We start from the raw sequence: 23105 nt of genomic DNA, 5'->3' as shown, positions 1-23105 counted from the left end.
TAACAAACAAATGGTGACCAAATGAGAAATGAACTTATATTGTCCAAATAATAAAGAATGTCTATTCTTTCCTTAATCAAGCAAAAGAAGACAGACAGAAAATCAGGATCAAGATGGAGGAGTAGGATGATCCTGAGCTCACCTCCTCCCATAACACAAAAAACTACAACTACATATAGAACAACTATCACTGAGAACTACCTGAAGGTTAGCAGAACATATTTTTCAATAACTGATATAAAGAAAAAGCCATATCCAGATGGGTAAGAAGGGCAGAGATACAGTCTAGTCAGGACCCACACTCAGTGTGATGATCCACAAGTGGAAGGGATATCATAACTGTAGAGGTCCATCCTGAGGAGAGAGATCTGAACCTAACATGGGCTTCCCAGGCCAGCACACCCTCATCAGGGAAAGGAGTCCCCATAATATTTATAATAAGAAAAGCATAATGTGTTAATTAGACCAGATGTCCTTAACCTTCCAGACGAAGCTGGGTACTGCGAGGGAAGCCCAGGTCCCAGGTGCCTACCTGTGGCTGGAGGGAAGCCCGGGTCCCGGGTGCCAGAGGGAAGCCAGTGCTGGCAGCCGAGGGAAGGAAGGCCTACTCTTGCAAGAATTTCATACATCGGGCCTCTAGTCTAGTTATAAAAAACAGTGGAGCTTACATTTGGGAGACCTGAAGAGCTGCAGGAAACCGAGACTCATCTCTTAAAGTGCTCAAGCACAGCTCAGCCAATGTTGCTCAGTGGTTGAGTGTTGACCCATGAACCAGGAGGTCAGGGTTCAATTCCCAGTCTGGGCGCATGCCCAGGGTTGCAGGCTCAATCCCCAATAGGGGGAATGCAGGAGGCAGCCAGTCAATGATTTTCTCTCATCATAGATGTTTCTCTCTCTCCCTCTCCCTTCCTCTCTCTGAAATCAATAAAAATATACTTTTGTGGTTTTCTAAATATATATTTTTTATTGATTTCAGAGAGGAAGGGAGAGGGGAGAAAGAGATAGAAACATCAATGATGAAAGAGAATCATTGATTGGCTGCCTCTTGCACATGCCCCACTGGGGATCGAGTGTGCAACCCAGGCATGTGCCCTTGACTGGAATTGAACCCAGGACCCTTCAGTCCACAGGCCAATGCTTTAGAAACTGAGCCAAACCAGCTAGGGCTAAAATATAGCTTTGAAAAAGAACTCATGCACAAAATCCCTCACAATGACTCCCAGCACAGAGGTGCACCAGTCTGAAAATCGCCTGGGTCATATGTGGAGATACATTGACCAATCTTAAGACAAGAGGTGGAAGAGCCGGTATCTGTTGGAACTTTCTGTAGGGATGGAATTACTTGCAGGTACCATTTTTAAAAATTTCCTCCCACCTAGCTGAGAGGTGCCATTTTTTACATTCTCAATTAACCTTGTTAACACTGTTTACCCTACACTGGTATCTTGGAGATCTTGCCCACCCAACTTGCCTACTCCAACTTGCACCCCTCCAAAGTGGTTCCCACTCTATCGCAAAAAAGCAGGCACCCTCAGCCTATACTAAAACCCACCCAAAATATCTCCAACCCTACACCCAGCATGCAGATTCAGCAGGCACTGGTATCCCTCAAAAATGACTCTCACTCTGTCACAATTGAGGGGATGGGCTCAGATAGCATCAGAGCCCTTCAAAGCAGGTCCTGCACCACCACACCAAGCAGGCAACCTCAGATGGTAACAGTACCCATCTAAAGTGGTTCCCAATTCAGGAGCAAACCCCCACGCACCAGTGCATTCTCAGCAGCCAAGACCAAACAGTAATGAAAGCCTATTGCTCACATAAGTGTGCCAGAAGCCATTGTGGTAAAACCCACCAGAGTTATGACCTACACACAAGTGTTCCCGCAGCAACCACAGCCAGACCTCACAGGCAGCCAGGGTGGAAGACAGCCCCATCATCCATCAGAACACAGGCAGCAGTTGTGGCTGAGCCTTATAGACAATCAGGCCAGAGGCTAACCCCATTCAACAGTGTACCCACAGCAGTCATAACCAGGCCTCACAGACAGCGAGGCCAGGGACCTGCCCTGCCCACTTGAATATTGGCAAGTATTGAGGCTGAACCTCACAGCCAGTTGACTTGGGGCCAAATCCTTCCCACCAGCATGTCCCAGAAATCGCATCAGACTATAATAGGTGAATGGACACAACCCATACAAGGGAAACCCCAGGAGCACATGGCTCTGGAGAGCAGGGGAGATTGTGCCACTGGGTACCACAGGACATCTTCTATATAAGGCTACTCCTTCAAGAATAGAAAATATAATTTATCTACCTAATACACAGAAACAAATGGAGTAGGCAAAATGAAGAGATAAAGGAATATGTTCCAAATAAAAGTTCATGACAAAAACATAAGAAAAATAACTAAACAAAACTGAGATATTCAATCTACCAGATAAAGAGTTCAAAGTCATGATTATAAAGGTGTTCACCAAATTCAACAAGGAAGAATACAGTAAGAACTTCAACAAAAAGATAAGAAATATAGAAAAGGATTAAATGAGACTGAAGAATACAACAACTGAGATGAAAATTACACCAGTGTGAATCAACAGCAGATTAGATGATGCAAAAAAAATATTCAGTGATCTAAAAGGCAGAGTACAGCAGTGGAAATGGCCCAATCAGAACAGCAAACAGAAAAAAAGAATTTTAAAAAATGGGTTAGTTTAAGACACATCTGGGATATCAACTGCACTAACATTCATATTATAGGGATCCCAGAAGGAAGAGAGAAAGGGACAGAAAACTTATTTGAAGAAATAAAAGCTGCCCTGCCTGGTGTGGCTCAGTTAGTTGAGCATTATTCCATGTACCAAGAAATCTCCAGTTCGATTCCTGGTCAGGACACATGCCTGGGTTGTGGGCTAGATCCCCAGTAGGGTGCATGCAGGGGGCAGCTGATCGATGTTTCTCTTTCACCAATGTTTCTCTCTCTCACTCCCTTCCTCATTGTCTGAAATCAATAAAAACATATTTAGAGAAAAAAAGAAATAAAAGCTGAAAACTTCCCTAACCTGTGAAAGAGACATCCAAGTTGAGGAAGCATGAAATTCCCAAACAAAATGAACCAAAAAAGACCCACACTAAAACACATCATAATTTAAATGTCAAAAGTTAAAAATATTCCAAGTGTCCATAAGTAGGTGAGAGGATAAAAAATCTGTGATACATTTACACAATGGAATATTACACAGCCATAAAAAAGAAGGAAATCTTATCCTTTGTGACAGCATGGATGGGCCTGGAGAGTATTATGCTAAGTGAAATAAGCCAGTCAGAGAAAGGCAAATACCATATGATCTCACTTATATGTGGAATCTAATGAACAAAATTAACTAACAAACAAAGTAGAAACAGTCTCATAGATACAAAGAACAGACTGACATCTGTCACATGTAATAGGTGTTACAGGGCTGGGTGAAAAAGGTGAAGAGATTAAGAGAAAACAACAACAGTACAGTAAAACATTGATATAATGGATTAATTTGGGCAAGGGGGTATCAGTTGAATCTGAAAGTCTTTTATATGAAGTAGGTTTTCCGAATGTATATGTTAAAAACTTGACAAATTAGTTTACCTGTTTTTACTTATGTAGACACATTTGTATAATTAAGTGTATGTACAAAAACTTTAATTTCACAGAAAAGTTTTCTGGTTGTATTACTGTAATTTTAAATTTATACTGAATAGGTATAGTAAATGCATGCATTCATCAGTCACCTGAATAAACAAATGCACAGGGCTGGGGCATGGCTGAGTGCACATGGGAACATTGTAGGCATGCAACAACAGAACCAGTTACCTCAAGATGTGGTATGATCACATGCTAAGCATTCCCCAAACACTGTTTATGAGCGGTGACTTGGATTTAAATATGTAGACTATAGTAGTAGATATGAAGTAGTTCTTTATGTCAGAGAAATTACTACAGTTTTTTTCTCTAACATATTGCCTATTCACTAAAATTAGTCAAAAATAACTGAATTAATAACAAAGAATTATTTGTTAATTTAATTATAAGCACATCTTATTCAAAAGCATTTTAAAATTAACAGGCTGTTAATTTTTACATAGGGCATATGGACCAGAAATTTTGCCTGTTAAATCCAAAGTCCATTAAATTGAGGTCCTCAAAATCAAGGGTTTACTATGTGGTGATTACCAGAGGGAAAGGGTTTGGGGGAGGTAGTAGAGGGTAGGGGAGATAAATGGTAATGGAAGGAAACTTGACTTGGGATGGTGAACACATCATACAACACACAGATGATGTATTATAGAACTGTACCCCAGAAACATCTATAATTTTTTAACCAATGTCACTCCAATAAATTCAATTAAAAAGTTTGTTAAAAAGTTTTATAGAGAGGATCTTTTAAAAAGCAAGAGAAAAAACAACCAGTAACGTACAAAGTAGCTCCTATAAGAGTAAAAATTGATTTTTCAGCAGAAACTTTGCAGGCCACAGAGGATAGCACAATATATTCTAAGTGATGAAAGGGGGGAAAAAAACTTCCATCCAAGGCTACTATATCTGGCAAGGCTACCATTCAGAATTGATGGAGAGACAGAGTTTCCCAGGTAAGCAAAAGCTAGAAGCATTCTGCAACACTAAACTGACATTATAAGAGATGTTAAAGGGAATTCTTTAAGCACAAAAAAAAGGCCAAAACTATAAATGAGAAAATTCATAAAAGAGAAAATCACCACTGGTAAAGGCCAAAATACATTAAAGGTAGTTAATTAATGACTTATAAAGCTAATATAAAGAGTAAAAGACAAAAGTAATAAAAATTACCTATATCTACAATTACTTAAAAGATACACAAAAAGATGAAAAATATGACATAAAAAACATAAAACATGGTACAGCAGTAAAAAAATGTGATACTTTCAGAATGTGGTCAGACCTAAGCAACAATCAACTTAAAATAAACTGCTATATACTTAGGTTGTTATATATGAATCTCACGGTAACCACAAACCAAAAACTTAAAATAGATACACACACACACACACACACACACACACACAAAGAGAGTGGAATCCAAACATAATATACCTTTTAAGCCTGGTCGGAGTAGTTCTAGTGTAGAGGCTGAGGAAGAAGCCAAATTGCAAAGGGTTTGAGGAGTAAATAAAATATGAGGAAGGAGAGATGCCAGTCATTTCTTCCAAGGCAAGATTGTCTCTGACCCAAGGTAGACAAATATGTGTACATTTTACCTTTGGAAATATCTACTTTTTTTTTTTAAAATTCTACAACCTTATTTAGTAATGTCTCCTTTTTCTGAGTCACACTTCCTAATACATAAACAACAACAAATAAGAATTATGAAATTAAAATTGTTACCAAAAAAGGCATTTAGCAGCTTCTGAACTTGAATATTGCTGCCCACGGTTCGGTACAATCCCTCTGTCTTGATCCCTAGGGAAAGAAAATCAGGTCAGATTTGTTTATACAGCTAGAGTCTTCATTTACCTCAGGGTAAAAAAAGTAGGTACGTACACACTGGAGTCAGTTCAAACATAAAAGGGTTACCCTATTCTCTCCAAGCTCTCCAGCCCTCCCCTGCAATAGGGGAACAGTCCTGAAGCATCTCTCCAAATTATTGTCTTCATACTTTCATTTGGATTGTACCAAGCCCTCATTAATCTGAACAGAAGTGAACACACTCTATAGTAAAGAGAATAATATGCTTAGGTGGGTAGCAGCAGAAGACTGAGAATGATGCTACCATCTTGGAAAGGAGCTAGGATCTAATTTAAAAAAAAAAACACACACACAAAAAAACAATATCAACCTTCAAGATATTCCTGAGCAGTGACAGAAAGGAAGAGAGGATTGGAGTATGGCAGATGAAAAATAAAAGGCCATTTTGTGCATGGAGAGGGCTGAAGCAACATTTCAAAGAAAAAAATAGACTGCTCATACAGTACACTGGCCCATCTATAATAATAAATGCATAATATGCGAATCGACCAAATGAATGAACAGCAGAACGACCATCCGGATGACCTTCTGGATGACCAGGCTATGACACCCACTGGCGCCAGGACAGCCAAGGTGGATGCAATGCGATTGGTCAGGGGCCGGGCCATCGCCCCATGATCGCCCTGCAGAGGGAGGTCCAGGCCACAGGCTGGCAGCGCTATCGATCAATCAGGGGGTTCCATGATCACCCCAAAGAGGGAGTCTCAAGCCACTGACCTGCAGGCTTCGGTGGGTGGGCGGGGCCTCCCTCTGTGGGGGTGCGATTAATTGCAGGATTGCCCTGCAGGGGGAGGCTCAGGCCACCAGCCAGTGGGGTGATCAATCAATCAGGAGGCTTCACAATCGCCCCAGAGAGGGAGGCCCAGGCCACTGATTAGCAAGCTTTGGCAGGTGGGTGGGGCTCACTCTGGGAAGGCGCGATCAATCACATGATTGCCTCACAGAGGGAAGCCCAGGCCACTGACTGGTGGGCTGTGGTGGGTGGGCAGGGACTCCCTCTATGGGGGCGATCCAGCACGAAGCCCTGGGCAGGTGAGCAGGGCCTACCTCTTTGGGGCGATTGATTGTGGGGCTCCTGAACTGTGAGAACGCACAGGCTGGGCTGAGGGACACACCCCCCCCCCTGCCCCCAGTGCATGAATTTCATGCACCAGGCCTCTAGTTTCAAAATATTATCAGAGAGAAACCTGAGAATATCATCAACCTGGAAAAATGTTTATTTCACATTTGTCTGAATTTGGTTTTGCATCCATCAATTTCTAAACCAATATCTATTCTGGCACAAACTGAACTCTTGTTTATTTAGGACTGTCATCACAATACTACTTGAGGAGTGCCAGGTAGTATTTAGGAACACTTTTAAAAAGCCATTTAAAGCTATTTCTTTAAAAAAGCCAGAAGCCACAAATTCTCCAAATATGTTTGTGTACCACTGGTTTGGAAATCACCAAAATTATACAAATTGTATCTAGTGTTCAGTGTTTATAAATAGTGTTTATTCCAGAAATGGGTCCTGAACAATTGATTACATTATTGCTACTTTTGAGAAATTGCCCCAGGATAAATTCACATTGGCTATATTCAAACACTGCCAAGCCTATGGTTCATTACCTTACCTTTTGTCTCAATGACATTGATGCACTTTCTAACAAACTTGAAGCCCACTTCATTCAGCTCCACTGTTTCAATAAAAGGAAAGCAGAGTTAGATGTTGATGTACACAAGCTTCACCTACCAAGCATTCAGTTATCATGCTAAGAGACTGCAGAGAGAGAACTAGGGGTTTGATTGGTCATATCCAATCACCCTTAACTGGAAAGGTACTTTGCATGGGTGGGGGGTTAGAGTTTTTACTCTTTATAACACAAAATGCTTTTACTTAGCCCTCTGCATTATGTCTGCTTTAGGCATGAACAACAACAAATGTGAAATGTTATACTGGAAATGCACACAATTTCTATATGTGCCTAGAACAAGAAGGATATAATGTGTTTCTTTATATCACTACTGCTATTCCCACCATAAACTAAGATAAAGTGACTTCCTCAATGGACACTTTTTTTTTTTTCAAAATAGGTATGAATATCATTCCACACAGTGGCATCCATAAACACACACACTTGCATCAATATTACATATCATTGGCGACAGCATTTATTATGAATAAGACAGCTGGCAGTTTATAACATCAGTAGATCAGAAATTTGACTCACTTTCTTCCTGTTTTGTAATGGGGCTGTGGTAGATCTACAAAAGAAGAGAAACAGAAAGATCCATGGCTATTGTGAATCACTATAGGCAAATAAAATTAAATCAAAACCATTAACAACTCTAACAAGAACGAAAAGTGGGCTAAACAGACTCATCTTTGTCTAGATCTTTAGGAAACAGCTGAAATAATCCTTGAAGATTACATTGGATTTCACACTGCTCACTGCAACTAAAGTTATGGCCCTCTTAGACATTTACTTAGGTAAAGCTTGGAGGGTTTTTCCAATGGAGCAAGAGAGCATAAGAGAAAGGAAGTGGATTTCTCATGCATACCTGGATAATGGGCATGTGATGGTAAAATGTAAACATTCCCAATACCAACCTCCGTGTCCCCCAAGACTGGTTAATAGGTGTTTCTCTTTGGAAAGACCAGTGTCCAACTGAAAGAGATCCATGAACTGACCAAGATTTTTCTGCATCATCTTGAAGTATACATTTTCATAGCTATGAAAAGACCAAAGTCTAGCCCTGGTTCTGTTTCTTCCTCATTATGAAATCTAGGGCATGTCCTTTTCATCCTCTAGACTTCAAAATTCACATATCTAAAATGATCAGAATTGGAGATATTCCTTCAAGCCTACTGGCCATATAGGGTCCACAAAATCATTTGGTCTGGCCCTGCCAAGACATTAGGGGTGAGTTAATTAAATGTTTGGCCAAATATAACAGGCTAATTTTAAGTTGACAAGTTTGTATGGCCTGCAAATATATATATATATATATATATATATATATATATATATATATATATATATAGCCAGCAACTAGAACTCCGTAACGACTGGAATGACTGGTCACTATGACGCCCACGGTGGCCAGCAAACTGGCCCCATCGGGGGGTGGGGCCAGCCAGCCAACCCCCCTCGGACCTTTACCCTGGCAGGCCCCACCCCTGATCGGACTCTCCCATGTTGATTGATGGTGGGGCAGCCGGCCAACCCCCCCATGGCTCTTCCCCCCTCCCCGCCTGCCCTGCCCCCGATGGGCTCCACCACCCTGATCAGCCCGCAGCCCCTCCCCCCAGCCAGCCTTACCCCTGATTGCCCCCCCCTACCCCAGTAGGGGGCGAGGCTGGATAGCCAACCTCCTGCAGCCCCTCCCCCTCCCTGGCCCCACCCCAGATCAGCCCCCACCACCCAGATCAAGGACAGGGTTGGCCAGCCAATCTCCTGCCGTCTCCTCCTTCTGACAGGCTCGTCCCCAATCCACCCTGATCAGGGCTGGGTTGGCCGGACCCCACCCGTGCATGAATTCATGCACTGGGCCTCTAGTGATATTATAAATATCCAAATGGCCCTTGGCAGAACAAGAACCCCCACTGCATGGGAGAATATATTTGCCAATGTTATCACTGATAAGGGTTTAATTTCCAACATTTATAGGGAACTCTTACAACTTAACAAAAGGAAGATAAAAAAATACAATAAAAAAATGGACAAAGGACCTAAATAGACACTTTTCAAAAGAGGACATTCAGAAAGCCAAGAGACATATGAAAACATGTTCAAAGTCACTAATCATCCGAGAGATGAAAATCAAAACAACAATGAGGTACCTAAATAGACACTTTTCAAAAGAGGACATTCAAAAAGCCAAGAGACATATGAAAACATGCTCAGAGTCACTAATCACCCGAGAGATGCAAATAAAAACAATAATGAGGTACCACCTCATACCAGTCAGAATGGCTATCATCAACAAATCAACAAACGACAAGTGCTAGAGAGGATGCGGAGAAAAAGGAACCCTCCTGCACTGCTGGTGGGAATGTTCTCCACTGGTGCAGCCACTGTGGAAAACAGTATGCAGTTTCCTCAAAAAGTTAAAAATGGAACTTCCATTTGATCCAGTGTTCCCACTTCTAGGAATATATACCAAGAAACCAGAAACACCAATCAGAAAGGATATATGCATCCCTATGTTCATAGCAGCACAATTTACCATAGCTAAGATTTGGAAACAGCCTAAGTGCCCATCAACAGATGAATGGATTAGAAAACAGTGGTACATCTACACAATGGAATACTACGCTGCTGTAAAGAAGAAGGAATTCTTACCATTTGCCACAGCATGGATGGAACTGGAGAGCATTATGCTAAGTGAAATAAGCCAGTCAGAGAAGGATAAATACCACATGATCTCACTCATTTGTGGAATATAATGAACAACATAAACTGATGAACAAGGACAGATCCAGAGACAGAGAGGCATTGATTGGACTGTCGGGCCTTGGAGGGATGGTAGGGGAGGGTGCGGGTAAGGGGGAAAGATCAACTAAAGGACTTATATGCAAGCATATAGGCCTAACCAATGGACACGGAAAACAGGGGGGTGAGGGCATGAGCGGGGGGATAGGGGGGTAACGTGGGTTAAAGACACATATGTAATATCTTAATCAATAAAAAAATATATATTAAAAAAAGGTTCCTCACCCCTGCTTTAAGCAAAGCATGCAAAACATGTGTAAGATTAGTAGATTGGTATGTTAAGTAAAGCATCAATGACATTAGCAATGTGAAGCTACAGGAAATTAGCTCTCTATATGCCATCTGTTAGAGTCTGCTGTAACAATCTTTTCTTTTAAAAGGAAAATTTTTGCATATGCATATATACCCATGAGTATTTGAATTAGAGAGGTTTCCATGCTGGCCCTTGCTTCCACTTAGATAAACAATATATTTGTATTAAGTCTGCCATAATCAAGCTGGTAAAGGTCCACTCAGTGGGCCCATGTTCTAGCATTATTCTCCACAAAAACCCTTCTGTATCCTTCGATCTTTAAAACCTAAGGAGAGAACAATTTCAGGAGAGAGATTCAAGAGGAAAATGCCTTGCTAAGCCTCCTAGCATCCTCCTAGAGAAACACCAAAGACATGTAATAGTTAAGCTCCAGATTTCTTGGAGGGGAAGGAGAGAGGACAGGTCCTGGACTACTTTCTGGATAGCACTTCTCATATCACTTCACATTTATAGCTATCTTCTTGGTTGCTATAAATGCAATTTGGGATCTGTGCACTCCTGTTTAGATTCCAGGGCACTAAAGACAGAGAAAGAAAACCCTGGAATACATTTCCCCTCCTAGGAAGGTGAATAAAGCAAGGAGATTTGACTATATCCAAATAGTGTTGAATCTCAGTAGCTTTGCACCCACACTTCAGACTAGTTAAAAGCACCTAACACTAAAATATCACATTATGGTTGACAAACTGGATTTCATTTGAATTTTAAAGCAACCCTGTGAGGTATGTAAAAAAGAGATTATTAAAGCCATTTTACTAAAGAGAAAAAAAACTGATTCTCAGATAGATGAAATCACTTGCTCAAGTTTACACAACCACTAACTGGCAGAACCATGATCCAAATCTAGGCCTTTCATATTCCAACATTATGAAGCTGATATTATTTCATATGTTACCAGAAGAAACCTACTGGAAAGATACTGAAAAGAGAAAATGCTTTTCAATGATTTATTACTGTTCATATTAGTCTTTATAGGATAAGCACTAACCCTTTTAAAGACTCTGTCCTCCTGTGCAAGAAGTTTCTAAATAGACTGGTACAACTTGGCATACAGGATGGCAATGTGATCTCCTCCACTAGATGTGTCCTTAAAGATAATAAACTGACTTCCAAGAGTAAGAAGGGGCAGCAAAACAATTTTGAATAAAATCTTAACAAATGCTTGTTCACATCCATGCCAATTATATTCAGTCTTTCTATATGAACATATATTAATTATATAAAATATAAAAGGCTTAGTTTTCTTTACGAAGATCTTGTAGGTACAGCTGCATAATGTAAAACTGGAGCTAGAATCTATGGGCTCTGGATTCTAGGCCCATCTTTGATGTCTTCTGTGAGGGTGGTCCTAGAGAAGTTCCTCACCTTACTGTTGTTTTTTAATTTATGGGTTTTAGAGGGGTGGGGAAGAAAGAAGAAGAAGGAGGAGGAGGAGGAGGAGGAGGAGGAGGAGGAGGAGGAGGAGGAGGAGGAGGAGGAGGAGAAGGAAGAGGAGAAGGAGGAGGAGAAGGAGAAGGAGGAGGAAGAGGAAGAGGAGGAGGAGAAGAAGAAGAAGGAGGAGGAGGAGGAGGAGGAGGAGGAGGAGGAGGAGGAGGAGGAGGAGGAGGAGGAGAGAAATATCAATTTGTTGTTAACTTGCCTTACTTGTTAAACAAGAGATGGTGAATCAACAAAATTCCTTCTGGCTCTAAAAAATTGGAGTCAGATGGATCTATTACCCTTTACCTATCCTACCACTAGAGGGCACTAACACACTGGGCTATGCTGCAGAGGTATCACCAGTGTCTGAGGTAACTTACCGGCTCTTTCCCATCCATGGCCTCCATCCATAGCCTTCTATTAGCTTCTGAAAGGGCCTGTAGAGTGATGGTTCCTGGCCTAAGGAAAGAAAAATGAGAAGTTGAAAGCAAAAAACTCATCTAAGAGAATGGAGTCTTGTGATCTAAGGCCCCCCTCAGCCCCGGGAAGTGTCACACTGAGTAGGCACAGGCATACAGAACTCAAATTTTTCAAAGTCTGTTTTACTCAGAAAACAAGAGAATATTTAGAGAAAAGTAACTTTGGGAACCCTGAGGGAGGGGCTATCTTGGCTAGGGTTGGGCAAGAAAATAGGAGGGCAGATGCCAGGACACCTCACCATAATATACACTTAAATTGGCCCTATACTGTTTGAGCCAAACTGAGGCTCTCCCTCCCCTCTCAGAAGCCAGCCATTTGGTCTGAGCTATAGGGGTGAGCATGTTCATTCTGGGCACATTCATCTCAGAAAAGTGGCTTTGCTACTTCCACCACCTAGGATGCCCAGGAGAATTTCCAATTGGCACAACATGCACAGTGGCTAACTTAAGCAATCTTATGACTAATAATAACTAAGGGTTACTAAATGCTCACTAGGTACCAGGTTCTGTTCTAAGCACTTTATAGGCATTAATTTATTTAATCTACCCAGGAAGCCCATAAAGCAGGTACTACAGAGGGCTTTTGTTTAAATCCTATTTTATAGGAGCAGTAACTGAGGAATAGAGAGGTTACCTAAGTTAACATATTGGGTAAGTACAGTAGACCAGAATTTGAATTTAGTAATTCTGGCTTAGTAAACATGTTCTTCCTTAACCATTACACTATAAGGCCTCTTCATCATGGCAGAGGGCCTCAATACCAATTTTATTTTATTTACTTGCAGGCTACCTATACCCAGAGATATCCCAAGTTGTTATATTGTGTATTATCTTTTTCAACCTTCAAAAAACAAAACAAATTGGAAATTTGGGATTGACCATATTATTACAAGCATAAAGTCTCCTTGCATTCTTTACCTCACTGTGCCATTATGAGAAGCTTGCTCCTCTCACTACTTGTATAATATGAGACCTCTCTCAAGTCATGAAATGATAAGAACAATGATGAGAGACCTTGCAAAAGTCACTGGGCCTCTGTGGGCCTGTTTCATTATCCATAAGGTTGTTGAAACACACAAGTTGGGAGGTGCTTTCTAGTCCTGATATCATGGGATTCCTGTTCTACCTGCCCTTCCACCTCTTACTTCATTAAAGTGCTCCTTTAAAAAGAACACTCTTAAATCATCTTTAAGCAAGAATCAATTGAAAACCAGGACTTGGCTTTGGATAGTGAATTCTTTCACATATACCCTTCTCTTAGAAACACCCAACCTTTTGGATATATTTTATGGGGCTAGAAAATCTAGAAATCTTTGCAGAAGCAGCTATGTAACTGAATCCTGCAGCCAGAAAGAAGGAAAAGAAGAAAATGGGCAACCAACAGAAAAGCAGAAACTGAGGACCAGATATGACATTAAAACCATTCTGAAACTGAGCTTCCCTAATTGGGAAATACAAAAGCCAGTATGTGTCCTTGCTTCACTTTACAGAGAAGCTGAATAAAAAAGTACTATTCAGGAAGCATTTAGAGATTTTTAAGTGCTACAGAAAGTCAAATTCAAAGAACAATACTGTTTAGGAATAGAATGACAAAGTATAGAGTACTGACTTCTAGTCCAGGGTTTTCTATTCTGATCTAAGATAAATCCTTTGCCCTCCCTGAGGTCTCAGTGACCCATCTGGAACAAAAAGGCATACACAGAATATCTGCAGAAGAGTGTAGTAATTAAGAGTGCGAGCTTGGAAAATAGAATGCCTGGATTTAGATCCTGGCTCTACCATTTTCCAGTTATATAATCTGACTTACTTACTTTCTATCTGTGTCCTTGTTTTCCTTTGTAAAATTGGGATAATAATAACCCCTACCTCATGTAACTGTGGTGAGGACTAAAGGACATTATCACTTAAAGGGCTGAGAACAGTGCTTGGCACATAGGAGGTATTCAGCAAATGTCAGCATTTGTGTTGCTGCTGCTGCTGCTGTTATTATTGTTGTTGTTGTTGTTGTTATTATTATAACTGCCATTCAAGCTCTGATGGGTTATGAGCTTGTGGCTTCAAATAAAAAGCTATCCTATATTCCTGAAATATATAAAAAAAAGACTCAAAACCTCCTTTGCTCTGTACTGCAGGGTGTCTGCTGCCTGCTGGGCAGCCCGATTTTGTTCCTTAGAGCAGAATGACTAGCCAGGAAAGACTTCACATCTCTCAGAAAACTCCACATGTGCAGAGGAACCTCAGCACCTGTTCAATGTTATCATTGACCCTCTATTTCACAGCACAGGTATTTTGCTTACAATACAGAATGGAATAAAGTTAAAAAGAACATAGGCTTTGGAGACCTACAGACCAGGGTGTGAGCTCAGCCTTGCTACTATGCGACTTTGATTTGAGATTAAATAAGAGAATGTTTTTTTTAAAGTGCCCAATATGTGGTAACAAAAATTATAGACACATTGAAACTTTAACTCCTGGGTTCTAGTCTCAGAAATCCAGGATATGAAAAAATTAGATTAAAAAATGAACACCAAATTTATTATCTACCATAAGTGATAAATAGCACGAGGTGCAAGATACATATATATGAATTGTCCTCAGCTTCTAACCTCAGAGCCAAATTATTTGTAATTGCTTGGGTCCATGGGAATATTATCTGCAAATACTTAGCTCCCAATTTAGGCTAAAAAGGTAATTAGAATGAAACTAATGGCAGAAAATTTTTATTTATTTTAAGCACCTTCATGCTGTAAAGCCAGAAACAGTAAAGGTTCATGAAAGGAAAGCCATAGCCAAAAGTCATTTTTCCCTTCCTACTGGGCCAGTAGCTTTGGGGAACATGAGTGACAGAATCATGGTCACTAGTAACTATATTTATTATCACAGTCATCTTTGATTAGGACTATCCATTATTAACCCCCCAAAAATTATCTTGCTTCACACACAGAAATTTAAAATAGGGAAACTGACCAGTAGTAACTTATTCCCAGACCAAAAAAGCCCTGATCTCTTAGACTAATCTTTATGAATCCAGTCACTGAAAGTTTTGTTCATATAATATTATTGTAATTGAACCTCCAGGTTCCTTTGTAGTAATATGATCAGTTTGTTAAATTATATTCTATTACTCAGTACCTACTCCATAGAAGCAACAGACTGAAATAAAATATAGAAGCCTATTTATTCACTGAAATTTGGATCAATCTCCCACCTACATAACATGTGTTTATCCAAAGTAATTCCAAATGCTCTCATTTTAAAATTTAAAGGTTAAATTCCCCTCTTACAAAATGTCCTCAGGTCAGGGAAAAAAAACAAAACAAGAGGGCACCAGAGAGAAACAAGTGAAACCAAGTCCAAAGTTTGTAAGCCTTGGCTGAAATCAGAAAGTTGATAATCAAACTATTTCCACTTTACATAATATCTGCAAAGTAGGGAAAGTCTGTATGATGTTTGCACCAAATGGAAGAAAATATTACTCCTTAGTACTACTATAACCCTCCATCGCATCTAGCTCCTATTAAAATGTCGTCCAGCCCAGTCAATATAGCTCAGTGATTGAGCATCGAGAAATTCACCGAGAGGTAGCTGGTTTGATTCCTGGTCAGGGCACATGCCAAGAGGGGGACAGCCAATTGACTATTCTCTTTCATCATTGTTGTTTCTATCTCTCTCTCCCTCTCCCTTCCTCTCTCTAAAATCAATAAAAACATATATATTTTTAAAAATGTGTTCCAATTCACTTGTTCTTATATTTTACTAGAGGCCCGGTGCACAAAATTTGTGCACTGGGGGCGGGGGGGGGGGGAGGGTCCCGGGGGGGGGGGGTCCCCTCAGCCCGGTCTTTGCCCTCTTGCAGTCCAGGAGCCCTCGGGGGATGTCCAACTGATGGCTTAACACGTTAAACGCCAAACCTGTTTTGTCTTCCTTTCCATTTAGCCCATGGTATCCGATTTCACCGATATGCTGGTGGCTGGAGATCTATGTAAGGTTGTGAAAAGACTGCAAGTATATCTTCAGATATATTTCTTGTATGTATTTATTGCAATCTGTACTCTGTTTTCTTTTAGAAATGCTTTCTCTTCAGTCAGTTGTCTGTGGTTCATGTTCCAGTGCAGTTTAAAATTTTTTTCTTTACCCATAACAGTGACAATGTCAGTAGAAGAAGCATGTGAAAGCGATTCAAGTGAAATTAGTTTCCCTAATAAATGTCGTAGAGTCGTGCTTTTTTCATCATCAGAGGATGAGGATGAGGATTTTGAAGAATGGCGTGATCCAAGAGGTAATCAACCAAGGATTATGCCTTTCACCTATTTGTCTGGCTTTAGGATTGAGGACTTGAATGTAAAGTCATGGGCAACAGTAGAGAATTCTTATGAACTGTTTGTGCCTAGTGAATTGTTTGAGGATATCACCAAACAAAGTTATATGTGTCGCAAAAACTAGGGGTTGAAAACTCGCAGCGTTTGTGTAAGTGGACTGTGACAAACAAAAATGAAATCAAAAGATTTTTTGGGTTGATTCTATGGATGGGACTAGTTAGACTACCATCTTTATGTTTATACTGGTCCCATGATCCTCCATCTATGCAAACTTCCCCCCAAAATAATTTCAAGAAATAGATTTGAAATATTATTATGAATTCTGCATTTTTCAGACAATAGGGAGATAGATGTTTCCAATTGTTTATGCAAAATACAACAACTAATAGATAACATGGAAATAAATTTCAAAAAATATTATGATCCATCTGAAGCTATATGTATTGATGAATCTTTGATACCATGTCATGGCTGCATAATACTTAGGCAATATATAAAACAAAAATGCCACAAATATGGTATTACATTATTTAAGTTGTGCTGTGGATCTGGGTACACATATGCTTTTCGTGTATATGCAGGGGAAAGTTTAGAAAAAGAAAATACAACACCAACTAATGTTGTAATGTCTCTTTGTAGAGATGTATACAGTAAGGAACACACGTACACAGACAACTGGTACACAAGTTTAGATTTAGCATATAAATTACTCGATAATAATACTCATTTAGTAGGAACATTATGTTCAAATCAATGGGGAAATCCTCATGAAGTAACATCAAAGAAATTAAAACGGGGAGAAATTATAGTAAAAGAGAACAAAAAAGGAATAACCATTTTAAAATGGAAAGATAAGTGGGACATCTTACTTCATTCAACAAAACATACATCAGAGATGGTGAATGTTGAAAATAGATCAGGTCACTACTTGAAAGCAAAAATTGTAGTGGATTATAATGCAAGAAAAGCAGCAGTTGACATATCTGATCAAATGAGTGCCTATAATAATCCGTTATGAAAATCCATGAAATGGTATAAAAAGCTAGCCTTTGAGCTCCTACTAAATACTGCTGTTCTCAATGCTCGTGTTTTACTTAAAAATATTAGCAAGAAGAATATGAGTATCACAGAATTTCTGGAGAAATTAGCTGTCCATCTAACGAATTGTCGGGATGAAGAAATTCCAAGTAGCAGTACTGTAAATATACCTCAAATATCTTGTCACAAACTGTAACAAAAAACTGGAAGAGTGTCTAAAGTTCAAAGATATTGTGAAAAATTCTACGAAGATAATGCAGCACGATTTGAATGAGATATTGCCAGAAAGTTGACAAAACAAGTTATAACATTCTGTGAAACCTGCACAGGACAACGATTTTTGTGTATACTGTGTTTTAATAATATCCATTAAAAAAAATTTTTTTTGGTAACAAGTAATATTTAGGTACATTCTTTTATGATCTCCAAATTATTTAAAATTTAATAACAGAAGAATATAATTTTTTAAATTGTATATCGTCAGTCAACAGTGACTGACGTGGCCTGAATGAAAAGTATACTGTCAGTCATTAGTGACTGACAAGGTCTGGACAGAAAGTACAGTGAGTGACATGGTGCTTAATGTGTTAAGCAGGCAGTCGGACATCCTTAGTGCTGCTGCAGAGGCAGCAGAGGCTCCCGCCACTGCCACTGCACTCGCCAGCCATGAGCCCAGCTTCTGGCTGAGCAGCACTCACCCTTTGGGAGCACATTGACCAACAGGGGGCAGCTCCTGCGTTCATCGTCTGCCCCCTGGTGGTCAGTGTGCATCATAGCGACCGGTCGTTCCATAGTTTGGTCGATTTGCATATTAGCCTTTTATTATATAGGATATTAGGAGATTTTAAAAAGAATGAGTTTTGTTATCTTGTCCTTTTTGCAACATCATCAAACACTGACCTTTTGCATATATGATAGCAAATTAAATCCTAGGAATGACTTTTTCTGCCTAGAGCAGGTGAGGCAAAGCGGACTGAAGTTTGCATAGAGAGAACCAACACTGGGCCAGGTCTAACAGGGATCCCTGTGAAGGGTAGCCAGAAGAGCCAAGACAATAATGTCATGAATAGATTTGCTCATTTTCATCAACAAGAGATGACAGAGGAAAAGATTTACCCAGGCTCAGCACAGTACATGGGACATTGTTAATTCACACCAGCACAGCTTACCTTTCATTAGTTTCTATATCAAAACAGAACCTCTTGTCAATAGACTCTGTCTTCCTTCTCACACAGTACTTCAGGGTTAAGTCCAAGGGCCCCTGATAGAAGAGAAGAATTAATAGTCAATTTTGGGGAAAAACGTGCAAAAGCTTCTGCACCCTGTAGTGTCCTTCGTTGTCACTTGGAAGGCATCTGTCAGGGCAGCAGGAGCAATATATAGCTTCACTGAGAGCCTTTGTCCCTTCAGACAGTAGTTGCAGCAAGATGGCAGATGGTTTCTCCCTGCTGCAAAAATCAATAAATGGCTGAGATGAAAAGAAAATTATATTCAGAGTGGGCCATCACTCTTTTCCAAGTGCACTAGATTAAATAGGAAGCTCATTTCACATCATGTAAGGGGAGTGAAGGAGAAATAGGCTGCCCAAAATCACATTAAGTGTCCAAAATAAACTTTTCATTAGATGTCTAGGTAGGGAGATTGCTATGATTAAGTGGTTTTCTGCAACCCTCCTTCCATTAAAGCTGCTGATGGAGGAGGGGGGAGACAAACATTTCTCTTCCTCACTTCTAGACTCTTGAGGATGACAGGGCTTCCAAAAGCAATGATCCAAAGATAGGGTAGGAGTAAGGAAAATAATTCAATGTGTGTATTAGTTAAGGTAGCATTTGGTATTTCGTATGTGCTGAATGGTTTGGCCCACCTTAGCCTTGTAGGCACTTAACAAGGCCAATGAAATCCACCTTCTCCACAGATTAAAATTCCCCAGTCCCACACTATTAAGTTTTCCTCTATTATTTCAACAAATACAATGTGATATAGTTAAGAGAAGTAACAATTATTAATCCCCTACTAGGTGCCACATATTACACTAGGTATTCATAAACCAACTTTCTTCATAATCCTTGGAGGAAGCTCAGAGAAGTAAAATGGCTTACCCAAAGTCACCCATGTTGGTATAGTGAAAATGGCAATAAACTAAGAAGCTTAAAACCTGGGATCTTGTCTCAGTTAAGCCATTTACTAGCTACTGGTATATGACCCAGGGCAAATAATTTTCACTCTCTGAATCTTAAATCCACAGTCTACCAGTATTAAATGAGATTAATACTACCCACCTTACTGTCTCAAATTCAGAAACACTTCCCAAATGCCAGGTCTATACCTAAGCACTGTACCATCTAAACTGGCCGGCACAGCTGATAATCCAATTATTTTCTCTCATTGACACACTCAACCACCAAAAGCCTATTCTTCTGCTGCTCCTGCACTATGCAAACTCAACTCTAAATTCATCATTCAATCTGCCTTCCCTGCCCCAGCACTTAGAATATCAAGCATTGTTAGTTGCTCAAGATGAGAGTGATTAACAACTGCATTATGTACGCACCCTCCCACTTTAAATTCTGAATTCCCTCACATTCAGTGGCATCACAGCTCAGGGGCCTACGTCTTGCCCTCCACTCCAGGTTCCCCTGCAACCACCTCCATCAGTGTAAAACTACTCTTATTTCATACATGAATCATGCTCTTTCGTGACTCCATAACTTTGCATATACTGTTTCCTCCACCTAAAATGATTATGTATATTATTTGCCTAGCTAAACTCTTACTGGTTCTACAACATGCAATTTACTTTCATTTCCTCTAAAATCCTTCCCAAATCACATACATTGCCATTATATGTTTTCAACATTATACTAAAGCTTTATGTTTTCGTGAATGATTTCCCTACTTGACTGAGAAATCCTCAAGAATGTGGGCAATGTTTTATTTATCTTTATATCTCTAGTACATAATAAACAGCACTCAATAAATGTTTACTACATTATCATCCTTGCTATTTTTCTAAGAAGACAAATGATACCAAGCAAAAAGTAATTTATTCAAGATCAAAAAGTTTCTATGCTACCCTGGCCAGCATGGCTCAGTTAGTTGGAGCATCGTCTCATGCACCAAAAGGTGGCGGGTTCAATTCCGGGTCAGGGCACATATCCATGTTGTGGGTTCAATCCCTGTCAGGATCCATGTTTCTCTCTCACATTGATGTTTCTCTCTCTCTCTTCTTCTTTCCCTCTTCCTCTTTCTCTCTCTCTCTCTCTCTCTCTCTCTCTCTCTCTCTCTCTCTCTCTCTCTCTCTCCTTCCTCTCACTTTCAAATCAATAAAAAACATATCCTCAGGTGAGGGCTACAATAAATGAATAAATAAATAAATAAATAAATCTATACTAATAATAGAGGAATATGCAAATTGTCCAGGATGCTGCAACGTCACAACAGCTCAGCAGGGGCATGCACAGCAAACGTGGGTAAGTGGGACCTTGCAGCACTGTGGACAGGGGTGGGGCCATGGCAGGGGTGAGGCCTGCAGGTGCAGATGAAGGCCTCTGCCGCAGGCCCGGCCTGGGGGCAGGGCAGTGGCGGAGGCCGTTGTCTTCACACGCCTGCGCTGGGGGTTGGGCAGGCATGCACAGAGGGAGGCCTCCACTGTGGGCCTGCCCCCAGGGGTCTGCAGGCCTCCCCCATGACCTGCCCCTGAAGGTCCACAGGCATCTGCCAGCTTCGGCCTACCTCTTTGGGGAAATCCATCGAGGAGCCATGGATAGATGGGCGGGGCCTACCTCTTTGGGGCGATGGATCCTGGGGCTCCTGCACTGTGACAGGGCACAGGCAAGGCTGGGGGATCCCCCTGCCTGAGTGCACGAATTTCGTGGACCAGGCCACTAGTACTAAGTAAAAAACTATGGTACTAGGCCAGCTAGGATTTAAAACCAGTTCTTGAGACTCAAAAGGTAGCACTGTTTCTTCTTGCACAACTATCTGACAGGGAAAGGATGAATATCTTATAAAACAGTGTTTGGGAAAGTGATCTGTAAAGTGAGCAGCACAACACAAATGGAAGTTGTTAGGCTGAAATAATAGGGAACAGTGGTAAGTACCATAGTCAGAAAGAGGGCTAATTCCTCCATCTTCATATTCAGCTAACCATACCTCACAGTGTTACTGGGAGAGTAAATGAGGCACATGATGGAAAGTATTCAGCACCTGGCACACAGCAGACATTCAATACACAGTGTTTTTTTACGATATTATCATTGTCTCATTTGTTTATATTATTTGCCTTTCTGGAGCACAAGTTAATGATAGGAACTAAGTCAGAGAACTGACAAGAAGAAGTCATTTCCAACTATAATTGAGGAAATTCAAGTAATTACTTCCACCTCCCCTCCCTTCATAATGGAAAACCATGTTCCTCTTTCCATTCCATAAGGAATACCACAGTAAAACTACTAAGGCTGTGATAGGATTGTGGTTTTGCAAGCAGCCACTCAGTGAAAAGGGAATAGGGGAAGATAAACTAAAAGGAGGGCTTGCTCTTATATGCTAAGAGGAAATGAAAGAGGCATCCACTTCCTCTGTCTTGAGTTTTGCATTAGGCACCTCTGAGCAGGAGAGAAAGGGCCTAAATGAGCTTACTTTCTAAGAAAGGAACTTTCAAGTCCAGGATTTGGAAAGTAATCTATCTATATAAAATCCTAAGCGGCCATCACAAACGAAACAACCGAACGGATGGCTGAACAGGCTGTGTGGGGCAACCAGGCTGGCAGGGGGGTTAGTGAGGGGCGACCAAACAACGGAACACCAGGCTGTGTGGGGTGATGAGGCCAGCAGGAGGGGCAGTGAGGGGCAACTAAATGAACAGCAGGCTGCGTGGGGCAACCAGGCTGGCAGGGGGGTTAGTGAGGGACGACCAAAAGACTGAACACAGCAGGCTGTGTGGGGAGACCAGGCCAGCAGAGGGGGCAGTGAGGGGTGGCCAAATGACTGAACAACAGGCTGTGTGGGGCGATCAGGCCAGCAGGAGGCTTAGTGAGGGACGATCAAACAACTGAACAGCAGGCTGCATGGGGAGACCAGGCTGGCAGAGGGGGACAGTGAGGGGCGACCAAGCTGGCATGGGGGACAGTTGGGGGTGAACAGTCCAGCAGTGGGAGCAGTTGGGGGTGACCAGGCCAGCAGGGGAGGGGCAGTTGGTGGTGACCAAGCCTGCAGGGGGGGCAGTAAGAGGTGACCAGGCTGGCAGGGGGCAGTAAGGGGCGACCATGCTGGTGGGGGGGGGGGGCAGTTAGGGGCAACTAGGCTGGCCAGGATGGGCAGTTGGGGGCGACCAGTTTGTCAGGTGGGGCCAGTTGGGCCCCCAGGCCCGCAGGCAGAGGCAGATAGGGTTGATCAGGCTGGCAGGCAGGCAGGCAGGTGAGCAGTTAGGAGCCAGCGGTCCCGGATTGTGAGAGGGATCCTGGATTGGAGAGGGTGCAGGCTGGGCTGAGGGGAACCCACCCCCATGCACGAATTTCATGCA

At 41.3% G+C, this 23105-nt stretch overlaps 1 protein-coding gene across 3 annotated transcripts in view; it reads right to left on the bottom strand.

The window, feature by feature from the left end:
- Positions 1-23105, bottom strand: part of OPHN1 (oligophrenin 1) — a 604444-nt gene that overhangs the window by 268156 nt on the left and 313183 nt on the right. For all 3 annotated transcript variants that reach the window (XM_036304626.1, XM_036304628.1, XM_036304627.1), the window contains exons 11-15: positions 18754-18845; positions 12129-12207; positions 7752-7785; positions 7155-7217; positions 5398-5472 (exon numbers count right to left, since the gene is read on the bottom strand). In XM_036304626.1, the coding sequence (XP_036160519.1) occupies positions 5398-5472; positions 7155-7217; positions 7752-7785; positions 12129-12207; positions 18754-18845 (343 nt within the window). The remainder of the gene's footprint in view (positions 1-5397; positions 5473-7154; positions 7218-7751; positions 7786-12128; positions 12208-18753; positions 18846-23105) is intronic.

Source organism: Myotis myotis, unplaced genomic scaffold (assembly GCF_014108235.1).
Source record: "Myotis myotis isolate mMyoMyo1 unplaced genomic scaffold, mMyoMyo1.p scaffold_m19_p_4, whole genome shotgun sequence".
Classification (NCBI taxonomy): Eukaryota; Metazoa; Chordata; class Mammalia; order Chiroptera; family Vespertilionidae; genus Myotis; species Myotis myotis.
This window is presented reverse-complemented; position numbering and strand designations above follow the sequence as displayed.